We start from the raw sequence: 22,896 nt of genomic DNA on the forward strand, positions 1-22,896 counted from the left end.
TACAAATGGGTCTGCTATGCAGTGAAGGTGAAACTAAAAGAGCTGAAATGGATACATGATATATACTGAAATGCCATCCACTCACTTCATAGAAAAGCACTATTTATAAAATGGCCGCCGCTGCAAAGGAGCAGAGCGCAATACATGTGGAGAAGACAAGGAGGAACACCTAGCTTGTAACGAGTCCCACAATCTTTTGATGCAGTGGTACCACACCCAGTAAAAACCTAAACTGAAGAGTGAGATATTACCACATATTTTCAATGCTTGCGGACTGAATACGACTTGCACGGTCCTGACAGCATAGTAAATCTGCATGCAAAATGTGCATTACCATGCAGTAACTCTGGACCATTACTGTGCAATTACAAGTTTAAACCCATGGCATGGGGAATTACTGTGTGGAACCATATTTACTGATCATGTAATGTAATGTAATGTAAAAGATATTTATAGAGCGCACTGCAACCCATCGGGCACCCTGGCGCTAAAGAGGGAAAGACAGTAATAGACAACTATGACATGAGCAGATAGATGTTAAACTCTGGGAAAGAGCCAGGTTTTTATTTGTTTACAAAAAGGCAGAAGATCTTTCATCTGTCGAAACCCCAGGGGTAGCTTATTCCACAGTCTTGCAGCAGCAACACTGAAAGCTTGTCCCCCCCAGCTTAGCTCTTCTAGTCAGGGGTACTTTTCTCCCAGTTAGCTGAAGCGGACTGAAGGCAGCGGGGGGGGGACATACCAGCAGAATTTACTCTGCAATGGTATGGGACCCAATCCATGCAGTGCCTTAAACACAACGCAGAGGGATTTAAAATGAATCCTCTGCACTATAGGGAGCCATTGCAGCTCCGCGCGGGCCTGAGAGGAGGAAGATTGAGGGGGGCGTGTCAAAGCCAGCTTGGCTGCCATATTCTGAATTCTCTGCAGTCTCCCAGTTAGAGACTTGGGAGATTCTAACAATAGAGAATTACAGTAATCCAACCTGCTCAAAATCATGCTCCTAACTACCAAGGGTTGTGTTTGAGCAGGGAGCTGAGGAAGAATCTTCCTCAGGACCCTAATGAGAGAAAAACAGTTCCCCACAATTGTATTAACGTGTGTTTCCAAGGTCAGTTTCTCGTTGAATGAAACTCCCAGATTTTGAACTGACTTGGATGGTAACAATGGGGGGGGTCAGCAGGAATGGGCCAGAAGTCGGCTGGAAGGGAATAGGGCACTCTCCCACCCTCCTCAGTACAGAGGATTTCAGTTTTATCTGCGTTAAATTGCAGAGAGTTGTTTCTTAACCAATGAACCACGTTCTGCATACAGACATGGAAATTCTCCAATGAGGATGACTGTTTTCCCTACAGTGATAAGATCAACTGGGTGTCATCTGCATAGTTTACCAGACGTATGTCGTAAGATGTAATAATATCATAAAACTAAACACAAGGGATGGAGAGTAGGAGGGCAGCAGCAGATGAGGTCTGGCAATGGGAGCACTTAATGATCGCCCTGCTAAAATACAAAAAAAAAACACAAGGTGACTCTTGGATGCTGCTGCAGCTAAATTCTTATCCTATTTTGCCGGGTAGAAAATGATGAAATTGAATCTGGTCTTACAAAACTCAGGAAAACCGGCGGTTGGAAGAACATTGACAAACTCATGATCATGAGGGTGAAATTAAGAGGGAAATTCCACTCTGACAGACTCATGATCAGGGTCTTAGTGGGGATAACGTGTTAATACCAAGTGATTTCTCTGCATTCCAACCTGAAAAAGGTTTTCATTTTGATCTGTTCCATGCACCAATTCAGGCAGGTTTTACCTGGTAAAAACAATGCACGGAAAATACTGCAGGTGCAGTAATGACTACATGTCGTGGGATCCAATTTTGGATGCACCTTTGCACATGAGGACACAGCAGAACTCATAATGAGCCCCAAAGGAGAAAGTCTGAAATGTAAATGGAATCCCAATCCTTTAACACCATTAGATGCAATAATATGTGCGGTGTATACGGAACAGCAAACACTGAAAATACCACACACCGAGTAAAGCAATAAAATGATGACGTGATACACAATATATCCTGTTAGCAATCACTGACTGCTAGGAATTGCTGCGCTGATCATACAACAGCGAGAAGATGGAAGATCCCAATCCACCTGCCAAAGCGATAACTTCTAAAACTTCAGTAAACTTACAACAACATTCATGATGCAATCTGTAGGAAAGGAAATCGAGATTAAAGTGATGTAAGATCATGTAGATCTAAGTATTAATGGAGGCAGATTGGGATTTGAACCGTAGGGAGTTATCCGGAGACCATGCAAACCACATAGGTAGGTAGTGGATCTCTGCATGACAAGGCAGGAATGAGGGACCCTGAACTGAAGCTCCGACTATTCTTCAAGCACCCGGGGCTCTTGGGATAGTGTTGGATCCATGCTGTGCCAAGCCAGATGGAGGCTGGTAGGAGCTATAAAAAGGTCTAGTGGGCATTCCCACAGCGATGAGCAAATTTATAAAGTTACTCATAAGGAGGAAGTGAACATGCCAAGTCAACACTCAGCGCACCTTCCCTTGTAAATATATGGTTCATGGGAAGTCCTCCTCTGGCGAGGGGTAGAGAGCACTTCTTTCTGTCCTGTGTCTACATCCCTCAATGTCAGTGGAATCCATACTTAGCCACTAAAATGTATCCATACTTCACTGCATTGTCATCCTTGCACTGGTTGGATGACAGAGGCACACATGGTTAAACCACGCGTGCCTCTGCAAGGCTGCCCGAACAACAAATGAGTCTTAACAACGCATTCCTTTTCAACGCATTCCTTTACAACGCAATCCTTTACCACACAATTTCGAGGTAAAGGCATAACTGCTAAAGGGATATGTGTGGTAAAGATAACACCCCAGCCTCCATGCCCTGAGCCCTAAAAACAACCCCAACACTCCCTGAGCCCTAAAAACAACCCAACCCCCCTCCGAGCCCCAAAAAGAACCCCAACCACAAAAACCCAAACCCACCTTGAACCATAAAATTACCCTGGGCACCCCAGAACCCAAACCAACCTTGAACCATAAAATGACCATTAGCATCCCAAACCCCAAACCGACCCTAAACCCTAAAATTAACCATGGCACCACAAAATCCAAACCCAGCCTGTACCCTAAAATTACTCTTTGCGCCCCAATACCCATAACCACCCTAAAACGTATTATCCTTGGCACCCCAAAAACCAAATCCACCCTGAACCCTAAAATTAACCTTGGCACCCCAAAACCTATACCCACCCTGAACCCTAAAATTCACCTTGGCACCCCAAAACCTATCCCCCTACACCCCAAAACCACCCTAAACCCTATACTTACTTACATGTAAAACACATGCGTTTACCACCCATGCCTTTACAACGAAATTTGTTGTAAAGGCATGCGTGATGAAGGCATATGCATTGTAATGCCATGCGTTGCAATGGCATTGCCATGTATTGGTACTTGCGTTCTGTTGACATGCGTTGTAATAGCATGCGTTGTATTAAATTCGTTGTAATGGATGTTTCCCATCTAGACCGCACACTGCCTTAAGCAAGCATATGCGTGGTTAAGGCATGCATGGCTCAGCCCCGCGTTGTAAAAGCCGTTTACTCTCTTGCGCCTACTGCCAAGAAACTTAGGAGAACCTATGTCTCTTCCACTTACTTCCAAGCATCGAAGGAACCACCAAATACCAGTTCCTCCACTTTGAACAGTCAGTATGTAGGAACCAGAAAGGGCAAAACTGAAAGCGCCTAAAAGAAAATATTAAAGCGCCATATCTCAAATCCCAATCGAATAAGAAGCCAACCACTTCCAGCATCGTCCGCGCTTCCATACTGGACAAGCGCCAATAATATGGTGTATGCTCAGCACTTCCTTCACAGCCGTCCCTATATAGGAAGCAGGAAGGAGGCCATGGCTCTTCCTTACTGGCCTCATGTCTTTAGTGTTCTCTTCTACCTCACCTTGGGTGTTCTGGACAAGGATTGTCGTTTTAGGGAATTTAAAAAGTGTGCCCGTTCCCTGGTTTAAATACTTTACCTGCAATAACAATACATCAAAGTCCTAAATGTGAGACAGAGTGCTCGAAAAATGTATCAACATAATATAGCATAAACTAACAAACCCCAGAGTATCACAGCAAAATAAAGTACAAAAACGATGAACATATACCCACTGAACAATTCGAATATTAGTAATTACTAGTACTGTCAACCCAGCCAATTAGTTCCTCGGTCAGTCACAAAGAGAACTTAATCCAGCCTCTCCTCCAAAAAGAAAAAGAAAATCATTTTAGTTGCACTGTGGTTTATAAAAAGGTTTATTGATATTTGCTTGAAAGAAGTGACAGGCATTGTACATGAATGCGCATTTCATAATGCTCGCTTTTCCTTGATTTGAAAATAGCCAGAACACCTCCGCATATGAGATGTTAGCCATGCGTCGCTCTCCATCCCCCTCCCTTCCCGGGGCTCGCCCGCCGGAGTGTCTGCTCGCGTGACATGTTATATTTGTTGCAGTCTCTGAAGTGTATATTGTGGCCTGGCGCCCAGGGGCATGGCACGGCTTGGCCAGGATTGGGGAGCTTCAGATTTCACAGGGGACATCTTGTTAAAACACATTATGGGAGAAGCAGGACATGAGGGGGCGCTTACGGGGCGGTGGAAAGAGAGAAGTGAGGAACTGCGAGGGCTGCTTAAAGCCCAATATTTTTCCAACTAATCAACATTTAAGACCTTCAAATTATAGCCTAGAGAGAGTGGGTGTGTTTTTGTCAGTATGGGCAAGTAAAAATCCCAGCTGGCATCCCAGGTGAAATTTGACAGACAATTCACAGTACCCAACTATTTAGGACAGAATACGTATTTTAGGTGGGTGTAACACCTCCAACATCCCTCAGGTGACACGGGGTCAGTGATTATCTTATCTGTGAGCGGTCTGTCATGAAACCTGCCTCACAGGAGGTATTTTAGGTGGATAATGTGTAATGAGCACATTTTTTCCCACTTAATTTTCCCTCCAATTCATGGCGACATTTCGTAATTTCACTCCATGAACCTTGTGACAGGAGTCCTAGTGTGTAAAACTGCTGGTTGCATCTCGCTTCAGGGGTCTAACGCAAAACGATGTCTCCCCCCCACCCCCTTCCCCCCCAGAATGTGAGGAGTGGCCCGAGTCTCCCATATCTCCCAGAAGTTAATTGGCTTTGGATGATTTAAATGGGCCCCCTGAAGGTTTGGGGGCCCTCTGAAGTGTTCGGGGCTCCCCTGCACAGCCTCGGCTGTTTACACCCATGCCTTGCCCCGTGTTGTAGTCTTTAACATATCTTCTGTATCTGCCCACTTGAGCAGTTAATCCTTCCAGTTTGTGATCTGATGTGCCTTGGCTGATTTCCAAGCCATGGCTAATTGCCTCCTGACCAGAAGCAGGGCAAGATTGGCACATCCACACACACACATCACAGTTTGTGCGGCTTTGTTGAATTTCACATCAGCTGTCCTATAGTGCGAGTGACTTCATGCCAATACAATGACACTTCTCTGCAACTCCAGAACATGTGCGTTAGAACTGCATTTTCAGAGTGACATCTGGGGGCATTTATCAGGAATTGATGGATACAGCCTATGCAAGTGGTTGGGCATTAGGTATGTGCGGTAACTCAAATTAAATCAATTTCAGTCTGCAGTTGCACGACACTATCGTTGGGTATCACAGCATGTTTCTCCAGACCTTGCATCCAGCATGTTCCTCCCGTCCATACGCCACACAAAGGTTGGGGTGTCAGTGCCAGTCATTCTTAATGCTGTATATAGTTGCGTTACTGACCTTATGCCCATAGCTGTTTTAAGGAATGTCTCCAATTCAAGGTGTGTCTATGGATCCTCTCTTCTGCTTGATCAAACGCTCTGTACCACCTCAATATACATGTGTGTTAGGAACTGGACCAAATGAAAAAAGAATCATTAAGGTCTCCCACCGTTTCCACTTATAATAGGGGGGTGTGAAATTACTCTTGTGAGCTATTTTTCATGTCTACATGGGTTGTGCAGGTCAAAGTCACGCCTGCATTTAAAGTAAACAAACAAAATACATAATTTCCTTGATGTGACCTAGGGGCCTATTATGATGGCGGGCGGATCGCCACCACCCAGCCGGCAGTGGCGATCCGCCCGCCATCACAACTACATTTACTCCCCGCCATATTACCATTGGCAGGGGGTACCGCAGCGGACGTAAAGTCCGTCCGTCGCTTTTCCGCCGATCATGCCGGCCGGGCGGAAAAGGCCAACAATATGGTGGCTTTGCATCTATCCATCCATATTATGATGCTGGCGGTGGGTATGTCTTTCCATGCCAGAGACTCCGCCATGGAAAGGCATACAGTAAATCACTTTGGGGGCCTGTTGCAGGCCCCCAGGGGGGTGGGGGGTGGAGGCGATGTTGGCTGCACTTGAGGGGTACATATGGTACCCCCCTTCATTGCCACGCACAACGTGGCAGGCACCACGCGGTGCCTGTCACGTAGTGCATGGCAATGCACAACATGCCACTTTAACATTGCGGCGGGTGCTGCTTACAGCACCGCCCACCGCAATGTTAAATATGCTGGATGCGATCGCCAGGGTGGCGGTCGCATCCTAATTGGCCTCACGGGACCGCCGCACCTCTGGCCGTCGGTCCAGTTTTCCGATACGGTGTCCGCCCGCCATTGTAATGGGAACCTAAGTGTTCAGAATTCTGAGTTGCCTTCAAAGTCCTAATGAGGGCTCATTTGAAGCTTGAAAGCCAGCAAGGGCCTCAGCAAGCCAGATACATTCTCTCAAATGTCCTCCTCAATCACTGGATGTGCACAGATTACAAGAATGGGTAGTGCTCTAGCAGGCCCAAGGTAAGGCCCCCAAAGGAATATGGGGTCCCTGCACCAGTCCACTGTGTCGCAAAGTGCCTGGAACAGAGTCCCGCAGGTCCAGGGACGGCATTCTGCTTGGCTTAGAAGCTTTGTCCAGGCCCCAGGTCAGAGCTACAGCTGGCCCTGGGGTGGAAGCCCCCAGCCCTGGGCTCCCTACCCCAGCCTGCTCTGTTGCAAAGTGCCTGGGACAGGTTTCCGCAGGACCATGTAGGCTCAATTTTCAGGTTACCATGTTGCAAAGTCCTTGGGACGGGTCCCTGCAGGCACTTGGAGGGTTACCCTGCTTGACTAGGTTAAGTAGCTGCAACTGGAACCCAGGTCACAGCTCCAGCTGGCCTGGGGGTGGAAACGTCAATCCCTGGGCTATATTCCCTGGCTCTCCGTATCTCAAAGTACACAGGATGGGGTTCTGTTGACCTTGGGAGGGCTCCCCTGCATGGTTGGATGATGAAGCTCTGAACAGGCCCGGGTCAGAGGCCTGCTGAGCCTGTGATAGAAACCCCGCCATCCTCATTAGGCCTTGGGGACCCCATCCCCGGGGAGGGGGGGGGGGGGGACTACGTGCCCCCTCCCCGGGCCTTCTCGGGCCCCAGGAACCCCATCCCTGGGGCTAGTATCTTATTTTAAAGAGGAGGGGAAGTGCGCCCCTTTACTCCTGCGGCTCCGACAGGCTCCCCGTATGGTGTACTTATCACTGTGAGGCACACAGTGCATCCAGAGACTTGGGTTCGTTGGTGCTTTAAGTACATTGTGAGTCCTCAAACATATGATTCTGTAGTACTTATGGCACACTGTAGGCTATGCTACAGTGCTCTGTGTTATAAAACACCACAAGCATAGCAATCGGTGTCATTCCTCTCTCTCTCTACATATATATATATATATATATATACACACACACACACACACACACACACACACACACATATACATATATATATATCCAAACATCATATTTCCGTACGAAATAAATGGCACGCACTCACAGGCTCTGTAATTTCAATCCCCAAAGTTCTTTATTCAGCTTGTTCTGTTTCAGCAATGAGGGACAAACCAACGCGTTTCGCTATCAGCCGATAGCTTGATCACGGTTATATATATATATATACACACACACACATACACACACATATATATATATATTCACTGAAAAAAACATAGGTTTCAGGGACATTATAGTTAGAAATTAGCATTTAAAACACCTTAGAAATTCACTGAAAAAATACATAGGTTTCAGGGACGTTATAGTTAGTTGGACATTTGACTCCTATAAAACCAGAGAAATTCACCTATTATTGTTAGTTGAGCTAACTAGAACATGCGCGCTCACAATGCACTGCTGATGACATCACATATTACATCACTCATGCTGCAATCTTAAGTGTGCAAAAGCAAGCATTAAGTTTGAGACCATGATCACCTCATCAATAATTAATAGTTTCATTTTCTTCAGCCCTCTTGACACTTCATGAGAAGCTTCTCCAGACAACTTTGGATATTGTAATTTACTATCATGCTCAACTGGTAACATCAGTAATCTATGCAAAGTAACTCCTTTAACATTGTGTGCAGTTAATCCAGTTGGAGCTGTTACCACAGAACATAAATGTGAACCAGTGGTTTTTTGAAGATATCTGGTCAAAACTTTAATTAAAAAACTTTTACCTGTCCCAGCTTGACCACTGATGTACATCAGAAGAGGTTTAAAAAATGAACACACACATTCTTTTTTTTTCCATGCAACAAACCATGTTCTAAATTTTCTCTCACTTGTATATATATTTCTTTTTGTTCAACATATAGTTTTTCTTCTAACTTTTCCAATGTAATATTCTCCTCATGTGTTTGTTGCATTGCAATTTCGACTTCATGCATAGCAATCGCTGCTTCATTTTCCAGTATTGATTGTCCAAGAATATCTTGACTACATTGACCACTACTTTGAATATCTTGAGAACTTTCATTAGCTATTTCAGCTGTAATAGTCTTTTCCTGTTCTACTTCATCATTCAACATTTTTAAATATGTAGGGAAAATTGCACATGCAATGCTATCTTTACATTCATTAAAATAATCTTCGTAGCAGTCAAAGTCTCCAAGTAATTCACTTTCGCTACGCCATGGTTTAAAGAGTTAGAGAAGTGCTAAATAGTAAACTTTTCACTTATCTGGAGTTTCACAACTGAGTTTCTTGTGGTTTATAAGATTACCCTTTGCATGTTTTAGTAAACAACCATGACATTCAACTACTGCATATTTTCCTTCTTTTAAATTCTGTTTAACATTTCTTTTGAAGCTGTAATATTGAAGTACTTCATACAGACATAGCTGTTCTGGATGTCGACTCCTTTTCAGATAGTATGGGTCCAACATATTCGTTTTAAGAATGTCCGTACTGTCTGGTTCATTTGCTGCTAAGTATTCAATTTCTTCTAATGATTTCAACACTCTATTCCGTGAGCAGGCAAGACCTAAAGTTACCCAAATGATTCCTCGAGACTTTGAATATAAACTTGAAGAGCACAAGTGGTCTGAACATTCATAGGATCCAATTTCTCGGTAGGAAAGCATTTTCAAAGTAAAGCTGTACAATTTTTGTTTTCTCTTGGGCAATTTCTTCCCACATTTGTTTCATCTATGTTTTTTCTGATTTTGTTAAGTACGATGTAACATAACGGGCAACAGCAATTGAATTATCTGCAACATACTGGATATCCATGTTCGCATTCCATATTTTTAAAATGACTGGATTGTAGTCATTGATATACTTTGACATTTCTGTTCTTTTTAGGTTGAAGGTATTCTTTGGAGATTTCCGAGTTATTGTGTGCCTTACAGAAGAAAAAAAAGAATTTACTCTTCCTTTACAAATGACTGGACATGGAAAACCAAACCGACATTTGGTGTAAAATTTTCCTTTAGACTTGTGTTTTCTTCTGCAGTACTTTCCACAATGGTGACTTTGGAAACGTAAAACTTGCTGTCTCAAGCTTCTATCTCCTTCTTCTCTTAGAATCTCACATGTCACATATTGTTCGATGAAAGACAATACTGTTTCATCAGAATCAGTTGCAAATTTAGGTGCATCCTTGACCCATAGTAGCATATGTATATGAGGTGCACCTCTTGCTTGGTACTCCTTTCTCCAAAAGAAATCGGTAACTTCTCCAAAAGGTGGGTTCTTTTTATTGCAGATAAAGGACATCATAGCTTGAAACCTATTTTTAATATTGGAATTCACTTCTCTTAGAAATTCGAGCAAATCTTCCCATGCATACATACTCTGAACAGCTAAGTGTGACAAATCATGTTGGTGTACCTAAGTGCCGTAACATATACTTGAGTTCTCCATGACGACGATACCAATACTCATTTGTTCCACGTTGACATACCATCAAATTGATTAACTGTGCTTCTAAATTTTCATCTGTTTTTTCAACTTTCTCCACAAATTCTTTCACAGACAGAAGTGATTGATGAACTCCAGTTTTAAGTATGTGGTTCACTGCATACGACAGAGAAGATAAATCACTTTTAAACAAAAAGGTGAAATATGTATGGAATGCACTGTCAAAATCTAGGATCTTCAGAATATAATCTTGTTGACCAATATTCTGAAGCTGGAATCCGTACAGGTCGGTCATCATATCGTCCACCTTCTCCAGTAGGAAACAGCTGTGGAAAACAACAAGCTTCCAAGCTCTTCTCCCATACACTCATTGGAGTTCCCTGTGCTTTTTTCATTTAAAATAACTAAATGCTGCTTCCTATTACTTCTTTTGAATGCAAAGGACATAGTGTAATGTTCATAAATCTCTTCAATACTTGACTTGTCCAATGTCTCTATTTGACCACTTGAAATTTCACATTCATCTTCTAAACTTATTACCTGCTCATCCACATTTACAGTTTTGTAATAAATATTGTTCTCTATAAGATATAAGGTAGCCTTTTCAACTTTATTAACATCCACAAATTCTTGCCATATTTTCCGACTCTTTGTTGGTACACCATTTACTAGAATGACTACTGCCTCATTTTCCTCTCTCTCCAGCAATAGTTTCAATATTTTTCTTAAAATCCAAAGGTAAGTACACCACTCTTCCTTTCAGCCCTCTTTGCAAGTCGGTTGATGGCAGTTTACCTGTTTTAGGCCCCATCCGAATTATAGTTTGAAAAGGATGAACAGATTGAATTAGAACCGACTCATATGTATTCAATTCTGCCAGTTCCTCCGGAATAGCTACTAATTCTAAGTTATTATGTACTGCTCTAGCAGGCATTTTGTTCTCTTCGAATTTGTTGTAACAATATTTACAAATACGTTGATCACTACCTAACTCAAATCGACCTTCCATCAATAAGTACGTTGCAAATTCTTCCCACTTACTGTTGTTCTCCTTTTCAAATACAAATCAACATTCCTAGTTTGACTTTTATAATGAGTACGTCGACAACAAGCACAAACACAGTTTAGTATTTCAGAGCACACTACATTAAACCTTCCAATTTCTTCTTCAAACTTCATCAGTGCTAATCACTTTCCCATCTCTTTCAACATCTGTAATTGTCAAACTTTCACTTTCTATTGACTGCTCTTCTGAACCAAAATATCGCATTTCAATATCATCACACTTTTTTTGAACATCTGATAAAGAACCATATAAAAGGGCTGTATTCAGTTCACTTAAACATAATGCAGGACTTTTTACATAGTACAGTTTCCTTACAAACTTCCGCATTTCTGAATGGTGTACTGCTAACATCCTCAAGTGATGAAAACACTTTTACACACTTTTCTTGAAAGACTGTTGCAGGGATTCTGCTTATACACAGAACTATGCGTAGAACCCCAGGACCTCAGTTAGTTGTGGTGTACCAGAAACTCACCTCAGAACCCAGAACCCAGTATCCGGCTAGCATAAGTGTCCCATTCGTTATCCGAGATTTAGCTCGGAGGTCCCAATGAAAAGACAACCCAGAACACGCGACTCAGTACATACTCAGGAATGGTGGGTATCGGAAATACCTGTTCGTATATTATTCTCACATCAGTCCACAACAAGAATCAACAGAGACACGGTGAAAATAAAAAGAATTTATTTTTATAGACCACGTGTCCTAATATGCAGTACTTTGGCTAATACAAGCAGACAAATGATTAAAATCAAAACCATCAACATAGTTACAATTCCATAGAATATAAAAGGGGTGATCATGTTATAATGACAGTGGATACTACCACTTTCCCTTTACTAAGAAGCTAATATTATTATTAGTCTAACAGAAGGTCTCTTAGGCTTGAATAGAGGACCCCATACCTCAAAGATCAGCTTAGTGAAATCACATCACAGGAGCGTCAGGAGTCTTCTCGCAGGAAGGCTCGTCTTCGGTCTGAATAATAAACATGATGTCCGTGATATTAAAAGCACCAACTTTCAGGTATGTGCAGCTGCTCGTGTGTTATGACTAAATAGTGGGTCGATCAACCTAGAGTGGAAAACATGCATTGTCTAACAACTCAGACTGTTTGTCACATCGTGTGCAGACCAAGGTCGCTTCGCAGAGCTCGGGATGGTAACAACAGATTGCTCTCGTGTGAGGCAAAACTCGAGTCAGCAGTTCGTTTAAGCAATAACATGTAAATGCAGTGTCGTGTGCAAAAGCAGCAAGATGGCTTTCTAACTTCTAACGTGGTTATGCTTACTTAACAATGTATGTACGTATTAAGGGAGTCCTTACTACAAGACAAGCCAGAGAATGCCCATGCCTCTCAGTATATTTTCTTACATTACATGGATCTAGTCCTTGCAACAATTTAATCTTCTGTTTAATACTTTTCTGTGTATATTCTTGTAGCAAATTCTGCATTATATCAATAGAATTCTGACAAATACTGCACTTTTTCAACTATTAACTCTTCTGCACTTTTACCAACCAATTCCTCTTTTGGGAGGAGACAACCATCCTGAACTTCGTAGCAACGACCTCCAGTATCAACTGCAAATGGTAAACTATTTTCCTGGCAGTAACTTTCCTCATTAAAGAAAGATTCACTACTTTATTTATTTATTGATTTCTAAAGCGCCTGGTGACCCGAAGGCATCCCCGCGCTATAAATCATGTGGACCAGGGGAGGGGGAGGAGGGGATGGACTATTTGGGAAACAGGAAGGTTTTAAGTTTTTTTCGGAATAGAGTGTGACAGGATTCCAAACGTAGACTGCGTGGAAGAGAATTCCATCCTGTGGACGCTTTGACCGAGAAGCGGCGACCACCTGTGCGGGCCTTCTTGAATTTTGGAACAGTGGCCAGATGTTCGGCGTCGGAGCGAAGGGATCTGGGGGCTTTGTAGGGGATGACCATATCTTTCAGAGCAGCCGGACCAACCCCGTTGATGAGCTTATGGGTGGTGCACAAGGCTTTGAACTCTACTCTCTGGCGAACAGGGAGCCAATGTAGGGCCTTAATAGCCGGTTTGGCTGAAGCTCTGGGTGGAAGGTTCATAATGAGCCTGGCCGCCGCATTTTGGGTGCGTTGGAGTTTGGCCAGAGTGAATTCCGGTGCCCCAAGATAGATGGCGTTGCTGTAGTCGAGCCTGGCTAATATGAGCCCCTGGACCAGAAGTTTCCTGGATGAGAGGGGGAGAAGAGGGAGGATCTTGCGAACCGATCGCAAGAGACCAAAACAGGTGCCAGCTGTTTTGACAGCCTGGGTCCTCATGGTGAGGTCAGGTTCCAACCATACTCCTAGTGTTTTGATCTCTTTTTTTGGTGTTGGAATTTCACCGAAGGCGTCCGGCCATACTGATGGAGGGATGGACGTCCATTTATTGCCTAGGAGCATAATTTCAGTTTTTTCACCATTCAGCCTCAGGGAGGATTCACACATCCAGATGTGAATGTCCTGGAGACAGTTCAGCAGGCTGTCTGGGTGGTTATCCAGGTGGGACAAGGAAACGACGAGTTGAGTATCGTCAGCATAATTTATTATTTTTATCCCGTACGGGGTCACGACATCTTCTAGCGGGGCCATGTATACATTAAACAGGGTGGGACTGAGCGATGATCCCTGGGGAACTCTGTTCTTAAGTGATAGTAAGTCTGAACGTGAGTTACCGTCCCACACCTGGAAAGAGCGGTCGGATAGGAAGGATTCAATCCATGCTAGTGCAGTTCCCACAATTCCTGCCCTGACCAGGCGATGTAGAAGGACACGGTGATCCACCGTATCAAAGGCGGCACTGAGGTCCAGGAGGATCACTGCCACTGATCCTCCTGAATCCAGGATACACCTTGCCTCCTCGATGACGGAGAGGAGGGCAGTGTCCGTGCCATGGCCGGGCCGGAATCCTGTTTGGGATTGACGCAGAAGAGAGTTTGTCTCAAGAAATTGGGACAGTTGCGCATTCACTAGCTTCTCCGCAATTTTGCTGACACATGGGAGCAGCGAAATGGGTCTGTAGTTGGCCATGTCGTCCGGGTTAAGATGGGACTTTTTCAACAAGGCCCTGACAACCGCATTCTTCCAGTTAGAGGGCACCGTTCCTTGGGAGAAAGAGATGTTGATAAGATCCCTGATGGTAGGGGCTATGTTGGTCGACACGGTTTTCAGGAATCTAACCGGGGCTGGGTCAAGGGGAGATCCGCTTTTCATTTTATCCAGCGTGGACGATACCTCGGTAAGGGAAAGTGCTCTGAAAGTGGACAGCCGTGGGCAGTTGTTACAGGCCTCTATATCCGTGTTGATAGATGTGCTGATTGTTGGAAGGGAGTCCAATATCCTCGAGATTTTGGAGTCGAAGTAGTTGGCCAGATCCGTACTTCTATCTGGAGGAGGGGAGTGAGAGGCGGGTGTTATTGGGATATTTAGTAATTCTTTGACTATCAGGTAAGATTCTTTTGACGAGTTGGAGGCGTTTTTTATTCTGATGTCATAAAATGCAGCTTTGGCTAGCTTAAGGGCTGATTTGTAGCGTCTTACCGAGCTGTGGTACATGTCTTTGTTACTATGGAGCCAGTCTTTTCTCCACAGTCTCTCGGCCTTTTTGCACTCTTTGCGGAGAGCTCTTAAATCGGTGTTATACCATGGGGCATGGCCCTTAAGCCTATTTTTGTTCACCCGATTTTTAATGGGAATAATACTGTCCAGGGAAGAGGAGATCCAGTCTCTGAACTGGGTATCCGCGGTGGCAGGATCAGCCGTAAGAGTGGGGGTCGAAGTACTAGAAGTATGTTTCCAATATCCACTAAAGATTTTGCAAAAGTTGGTTCTGTTCACAAGTCTTTTTCTTCTCCTTTTTTCTTTCAACACTTTGATTACTTTATCTAATACTTTGATTTTCTTCAAAATCACAATGAATAACTTCTGTTTTAAAGTAAAAGCAGTATCCACTATACTTTCGATATGCTGCTGCTGTTTGAATTGCAGCACTTTTTTTTTTTCATTAAATTCTGAATCACTCTAGGTCGAAAAAGTCTGACGAGTTTCTTGAAATTGTTTTTGTCTCCGGGTAACAGATACTGTTTCTTTATCATGTTTTCTTTTCCTTGTATTTGAAATTGAAGTCTCCTTCTCCTTACTTGAAAAATTCTTCTTTTTCCTTTGTATGATGTTATTTTCATTAAATGTTCGTAATATTTTTTTCAGAAATGGTCTAGTGTTTTTACCAGAAGAAACCGTGTAGTGCTCTCATTTTTTTGTAATTCAAAATCTTTTCTGCAAATATAAATGCTTCTTTTCTTGTCTTTTTTTCTCAGTTCTTCTACGCATTTTCAAATTTTTATCCAAACGAAATAATTTTCTGAAAGAAAAAAATTCTATTATTTTTTACATCAATTCAATATATTACAATAATAACATACAATTACATAAATTCTACTGACGGCTTCCAGAGGCAGTGCTGCAACGTGATGGAGCACAGCAGGGGAGCAGTAGGATGACGGATAGTGCCATAGAACATACAGCAAGTATTTATTTAATTATTTGCATACACCTTTACAATTTACATGTAACTGCACTACCTCGTACTTTTCACCTCTCCACCGCACCCCACTACCTCACACACTCCCTCTGCAATCCACCGCAGACAACTTTATAGATATTTTAAAAAATTGTATTCTATATACTTAGGATGATATTACCAACCTAACGGCACACAGAAAAATTACCACTATTAGCCTAACAATTTTATCTACAACTTCTCAGACATAACACTGCACCCAAAGATTTAATTGGAGGGGAGGGAGTCTGAGCACTGGCAGTTCATTTTTGGGGGCCTCGAAACGGATCTCTATGGGGCTCTATTTTCGTGCCTCGCAAAGGTAGTCCGTTTTTTTTTTTTTATTGGACTGTAGTGAGACGATGCACATTGCTTACTACTAAAAAGTAAAGACATCATGCCAGGCGAGTTGCGTTTTAGGAGAAAAGAAATCCTTTAAAGAGAGCCATTTTCTCTCACGATTTCCATTCTCTTTTTGCAGCGCAGGAGCAAAATCATCGTGGCGTGATTAGCAGAGAGACCACCAGGCGCACAACGCCCATTGCCCCGGACTCCCTGAGACAGCTTCCCAATAGCACACATAGAGCCACACCTGAGTACTTCACAGGTCTTCAAAAGACCCATTTGCTTGTAAATGATGCTCTGTTTTTTCCCACCCCTTTTTAGAGCCCCTATATCCCCACTCTGCCTATTGCTGAAAGAACTAGCCTCCCTCAAAATTTCGCTCTGGTTGCACCTTTGGAGACGACCACACACAGCCAACTACAACACAACCCTGCTCTCACCTTTCACAGGGTATTGTTGTAGAGCTACGAAAACGCACGCTTTGCCTGGCTCACTTAGGGGCATATTATCAAGAATGGCGTTAAAATTATCGCCGCTTTCGCGACAGGAAACTGGCGCTAAAGCGGCGATAATGAGCTTGATAATATGCCCTTGTGAATTCCCATACAAGCCCAGCTTCACACCACAACCTGGCAGGCTATGGGAATTGACAAGGGCATATTATCAAGCCCATTATCGCCGCTTTAGCGGCAGTTTCCTGCCGCTAAAGCGGTAATAATTTTAACGCCGTTCTTGATAATATGCCCCGTTATCTTTCTAAATTGACGTCTTACACTGAAAAGCTGCTTTACATTTCTTTCCCTACATCAACCTTTGTTTAAAACACCACCAGAGAAGAGTGTTGAACTCTGGTCCACAAAGAGCAACTCAAAGCTTTCATGTTCTTTATCAGAAATTTAATCTGTCTCTCAATGATTATCGCCAGCCTTTTCGGCCCCTTAAGAGGCTGGGTGGATGAGTATAATACGCAGTATTTAGGATCGGCGGCAGAGAGTGCACGAAAATAAGGACGGATAGTTGAATAAAGGGCGACTGGATGGATGGCCAGATGGATGAATGGATGGCCAGATGGATGAATGGATGGCCAGATGTATGGATGTATGGATATATGGATGAATGGAAGGATAAATGGATGCATGGACCAGTACTTAGGATACGCGGGTGGGCTGATTGATGCGTAGGATTGGTTCTGGGACAGATGTATGTATGAATATATGGGGGTATAACTGGATGGATGGCACAGTGCTTACCATAGGCGAGTGGGCTGATAGATACTTAGAATAACTGCAGGGACAGATGTATGTATGCATGTAGGTAGGTAGGAATGCCTGAATGAATTGAAAGATGGTTGGGATGCGCAGTGTTTAGGATGAATGGATGCAGGGCTTTAAGTGGGCCGGCTCTGAGCACTGGCAGTTATTTTCAGAAAAACTTGAAACGGGTCTCTATCGGGCTCTATTTTCGGCCCTCGCAAAGGTAGTCAAGTTTCTTTTTTTTTTTTTATTCTACTGCAGTCAGAGCATGCACATTGATGTGCGTATGCTCATTTTGCTCACTACTGAGAAGTGGAGACATCATGCTACGTGAGCCACGTTGTAGGAGGAAGGGCAATCCTTTAAAGAGCGGATTTCCCGAACGTAGGATAATTCGAGGGGATTTTCTTAAGCACGCAATGCTAGTTATCTTCATGTAGACCACGCCCCTACTTGGATAGCGCACACCCCTTTTTACAGGCTTGCCCCGCCCCTTTTAGAGCACCCTCAGTTTTTTTCCCCCACTTAAGGCCCTCACTGCACCATAGTAACAAAGAAATGATCCAAGCTTCCATTTAAATGTACAATGGCACCAAGTTTCATAATTTCCCATCAACGCTGGCAGCCTTCTACCACAGTGCAAGAGTGTCTATCAGCATGAAGATTTGTTATCCACACAAATGTTGTGTGATCTGGGTAGCTGTCTGCTGGAACACTCATCACCAAAAGGTATTAAAACATGCAAATTTGCAAGAAAAACGTGTACCATACCATAAACCGCTTCATAAATGGGCCCAGTGCCACTACACAACCCTCATCCCCATTCTTGCTTAACCTTACAAAATCAAAGAAAGAACCCAGCAAACCTGGTAGAGCCACTATAGCAATTCAGGGACTTATTTGAAGAAGTCTCTGCCGGAACACCCAGCAACAAAAGATATTAAAACATGCACATTTCCGGATAAAACATATACCATGCCATAGAGCGCTTTATAAATTGACCCAGTGGCACTACATCACCTTTACTAGCTACACATATGCACGTTACAAATATCCTTGTTATAAATCAGCAACATACCCACCTCTCCCACCCCTTCCCTGGCTTAACCGTACGAAATCAAAACAAGCCCCAGCACTCCCGTTAGCGCCACTATAGCCATACATAGCACATACACATTCACTAGTCACAAACTACTAAAACTATTAACTATATCCAAATGCAAACCAGAAACCATGTTCATATTATATCTCAACCTATATTCAATTGATTCAAACTATGCGTACAGATAAAAGGAACGTATCACTTTTACTATCTCCATCTCCTCTCCATGTAATCTCCAAACACTGTAGACGGCCTCACAGTACAAAAACCTACCTAGACTTATATTCAAATCTACCTCTCACTGTCAAAAATTAGACCACAACCTGTCCACATAACATTTCTGGCTTTGGTTTTATCGCTTTTAACTTAACACATACATCTCCTACCCCCCCCCCATTCCCCACTAGTTCCACAAAAAGTATAATTTGCAAACGTGGGACATTTTGTTTATCTCGCCTGAATACATTAACACAAATTAACGCACTACCTCATTTTCAAAACCATACAGTCCTTTAACTCGTTCCGTGCTCATGACGGAACCACGCCGTCATGAGCCACGGTTGCCGTGTGCTCATGACGGAGTGGTTCCGTCATGCTGCGGCCGTTGGCGGCCGCGCCGCCCACGCGGCGCTAATTCCCCGCCTGTGCGGGCGATTAGCGCCGTGGGCGGAGTCATGACGGAACCACTCCGTCATGAGCACAGCCCAACCGTGGCTCATGACGGAGTGGCTCCGTCATGAGCACCGCGCCACCGCGCTGCCCCCCCGCACCCCCCAGCGCTGCGGCAGAATTTCCGCCGCAGCGAAGGGGTTAAAGATGACAAACTACATTTCTTCTTTGTGAAAAATTCCTAAACACATATAAAGTACTTATATAACAAGAGGTCAAACTTTATGCATATTTTATAACCAATATGAAAAACCACACTTTACTAACAGGATATTATTTTGAAATAAAAATACTTTCAAACTTAAAATATCACCTCAAATACTTAATCACTACTACAGAACACATAACACACCTTGTTCATTTCTACCTCACCTTTGTAGTTGGTATGCAGATTTCAAATGTCACACACACACATGCAATTCTTTCTTTGTCACACAGTACATGTAATGCACCGCTTTCATCAAGAATGGAACCAGTAATGGCACAATTTCTCTGTTGCTCCACATATAAATACATGTAAAGAACAATCAGAATACTTCATTCCTTCATCAACATTCCAAAACTTATCTCCATTGGTTATTTTTGAACTTTCCATCTGAAAAGCTACTTAATATTCTGCGCCACATACAGGTCAGAAGTTCAACCTATTTTATCACCACACTTTCTGCAACATTCTACGACACCTGCAGGTTAAAAGTTCATGATTTTTTTAAACGCAACATTTTTTTTCTGCATATTCTCGAACATTTAACAGCACCTGCGGGTTAAAAGTTCACTATTGTTTTAAGTTCCAAATGTACGTTCCAAATGCAAGTAGCACGTCTGGTTGAGCTTTGCACATTTCATCCTATCAAATGCACTCCACGTTTAGACTGCTCTTTATTAACCAATGAAAAACATGCTTTTTCACGCAACTACTATGCACCCTAGTTTTTAGTACCCAATGCTTCTCATCGTCCAATCGATTATCGTTTTCTGTGTAGTTTGCACTTTACAAATACCATATTGATTTACCTTCGCACTCCCTGTATAACACCACCTAAGCACCATATACAAATTACCGTGTTCCAAACAAAACTTCCTCCTACTTCGTATAAAATATTACTGACACTACTTAGACAGGTGTGGCACAGCGGCCAGGGCACATGACTTCACACCATAATACACACAGTTTAGGTTGTGCAAAAGTAGGTCGCACACTGCTCGTCACACCAGCAAGTTGCCCCAAAGGACTGTGGGAAATGTAGTGGCGACGGCGGGTACGCCTATGCCACGATATGTAAATAGAACAGTATGTGTTGCGTTAGCCATCCCTGGACACGTGTTTCGAGGTAGTTGCCTCTCGTCAGCAGGGAGCAGGTCAGTGTAAGGGGGTGCCGTGTGGACTGCCAAAATGTAATTAAAAGCAGGTCAAGTACCTCTCCTGGTGCGCAGGTGCAGATCCAAGGCTCGTCAGCCCGTTGGCGCAAGGGAGCCGTCTTAAATTGTGCAAAAGTAGGTCGCACACTGCTCGTCACACCAGCAAGTTGCCCCAAAGGACTGTGGGAAATGTAGTGGCGACGGCGGGTACGCCTATGCCACGATATGTAAATAGAACAGTATGTGTTGCGTTAGCCATCCCTGGACACGTGTTTCGAGGTAGTTGCCTCTCGTCAGCAGGGAGCAGGTCAGTGTAAGGGGGTGCAGCGCACCGCGTGACCACCGTGCGTGCATGGCACTAACTGCGTAAAGTGGGCGCGCGGTGCGCGAAGCGCACCGCGTGCTCACTGTGCACGCACGGTGCGCGAAGCGCACCGTGCGCGCACGGAACGAACAGCGTTAACTGGGCGCGCACGCCACGAATGGCGTAAAGTAAGTTAGCATTTAAAAAACCGTACAAATTCACTGAAAAAACCATAGGTTTCACACACGTTATAGTTAGGAATTAGCATTTAAAAAACCTTGCAAATTCACTGAAAAAACCATAGGTTTCACACATGTTATAGTTAGCTGTACATTTTACTGATAAAAAACCAATGAAATTCCCCCGTTATAGTTACTGTAGGCAACTATAACTCACGCGACCGTAATCCTCTGCTGATGACATATGTGTCTTTATGAAAAAAAAATATTTGTAATATATGTATAGCTAAAATTTAATGGAAGAAGACATGGGCAAATAAGTGTCTAAATACAGTATTAGCATCAGCAGAGGATTACGGTCGCGTGAGTTATAGTTGCCTGCACTAACTATAACGGGGGAATTTCATTGGTTTTTTATCAGTAAAATGTACAGCTAACTATAACATGTGTGAAACCTATGGTTTTTTCAGTGAATATATATATATATATATATATATACACACACATACATACACACACACACATATATTTACATACACATATATGTAAAGTTTGCACTGAAAAAAACAAAACTTAATGGGACTTTATAGTTAGGTGAAAATAAAATGTAATTTAGAACCTACTGCTTTAAATGAACAAAACCACTTGAATTCCCCAGTTAGTCTCAAGTAACTCTGGCTCATGCTCTAAAGTAACAATAACTCTCTCCATGCACATTCTTGTCAATGATTTCATTTTGGATGTTGAAGTGATGTTCTCAATGATGTCACAGAACATGTCATGAGTGCTGTAATATAAGAGATCCTCAGCAGCGCATGGAGAGGGTGCAAGTTAGTTACTTTTGGGCTTGAGTTACAGTTACTTGAGATAACTATTAATAGGGACTTTCAGCGTTGTTTTAGTTCTTCAAAAACAGCTTGTTTTAACTGACATTCTCACCTAACCATAACATCCCTTTAACTTCTCGTTTTTTTCCAGTGAATTTATATATATATATATATATATATATATATATATATATATATATATTATCTACTGGCGGTCGCCAGTAGATTGTTATAGTTAGGACCACGTTTCCATAGGAAATCCGCAACATTCTATTTTGAATAACTTTGGCGCCGGTTGACGAATCCTCGTGAATTTTTCAAAATAGGTGGGGCGCTACGCTCCGCTCCTACCCTGAAAGTCTCGGGGGGATTCGTCAAGCGGGGGCTGAGATAAAAGGGGGGTCCCAAAACGCGTTTTTCCCATGCATTTTTCCATAGGACCTTTAGACAGAGCTACAGCCCGAACGGCTGAACAGAATTTAATGAAATTTGGCAGAGAGGTAGTCCTCAGGTCAAGGAAGTGCCTTTTGTAGGTTTGGTGTAAATCTGTTCAGTAGATTCTGAGAAAATAGCCTTTAAATCAATATATATATATCTGAGCCAGCTTACGGTGCGCTTACGGTGCGCTTACCGTACGCGTACGGTGACGTGCGCGAGCGCGATTCTGATTGGCCCTTAGATCTTAGTAAACATTCGAATCGGTCGAAACCAGGAAGCGGCGGCCGCCATTTTCTCTCTCGCACTCTGACAGGGGATTGAAAAACAAAGTCCCAAAACATGTAAAGGGGCTGTTTAGACAGCTCCCAAGCACCTAGCCATGTCCAGGGAGTCCCCAACGATCCCCCAAGTGAAAAAAAGGCAATTTTAATTTTTTTGAAAATTGCGCACGGAACGAACTGCGTTAAGTGGGCGCGCAC

The 22,896-nt window shown here is 43.3% G+C and overlaps 1 protein-coding gene across 2 annotated transcripts in view; it reads right to left on the bottom strand.

Annotated features, from left to right (window-relative positions):
- Positions 1-22,896, bottom strand: part of CAPN6 (calpain 6) — a 533,527-nt gene that overhangs the window by 489,244 nt on the left and 21,387 nt on the right. The window contains exon 2 of one of the 2 annotated variants that reach the window (XM_085608188.1): positions 12,032-15,743. The exons of the other annotated variant lie outside the window; for it this stretch is intronic. Coding sequence (XP_085464314.1) covers positions 13,097-14,938 — 1,842 coding nt within the window. The 5' untranslated portion in view covers positions 14,939-15,743 and the 3' untranslated portion in view covers positions 12,032-13,096. Of the gene's footprint in view, positions 1-12,031; positions 15,744-22,896 lie in introns of those variants that run through there. 2 annotated transcript variants of the gene reach the window in all.

Source organism: Triturus cristatus, chromosome 5_2 (assembly GCF_964204655.1).
Source record: "Triturus cristatus chromosome 5_2, aTriCri1.1, whole genome shotgun sequence".
NCBI classification, from domain to species: Eukaryota; Metazoa; Chordata; class Amphibia; order Caudata; family Salamandridae; genus Triturus; species Triturus cristatus.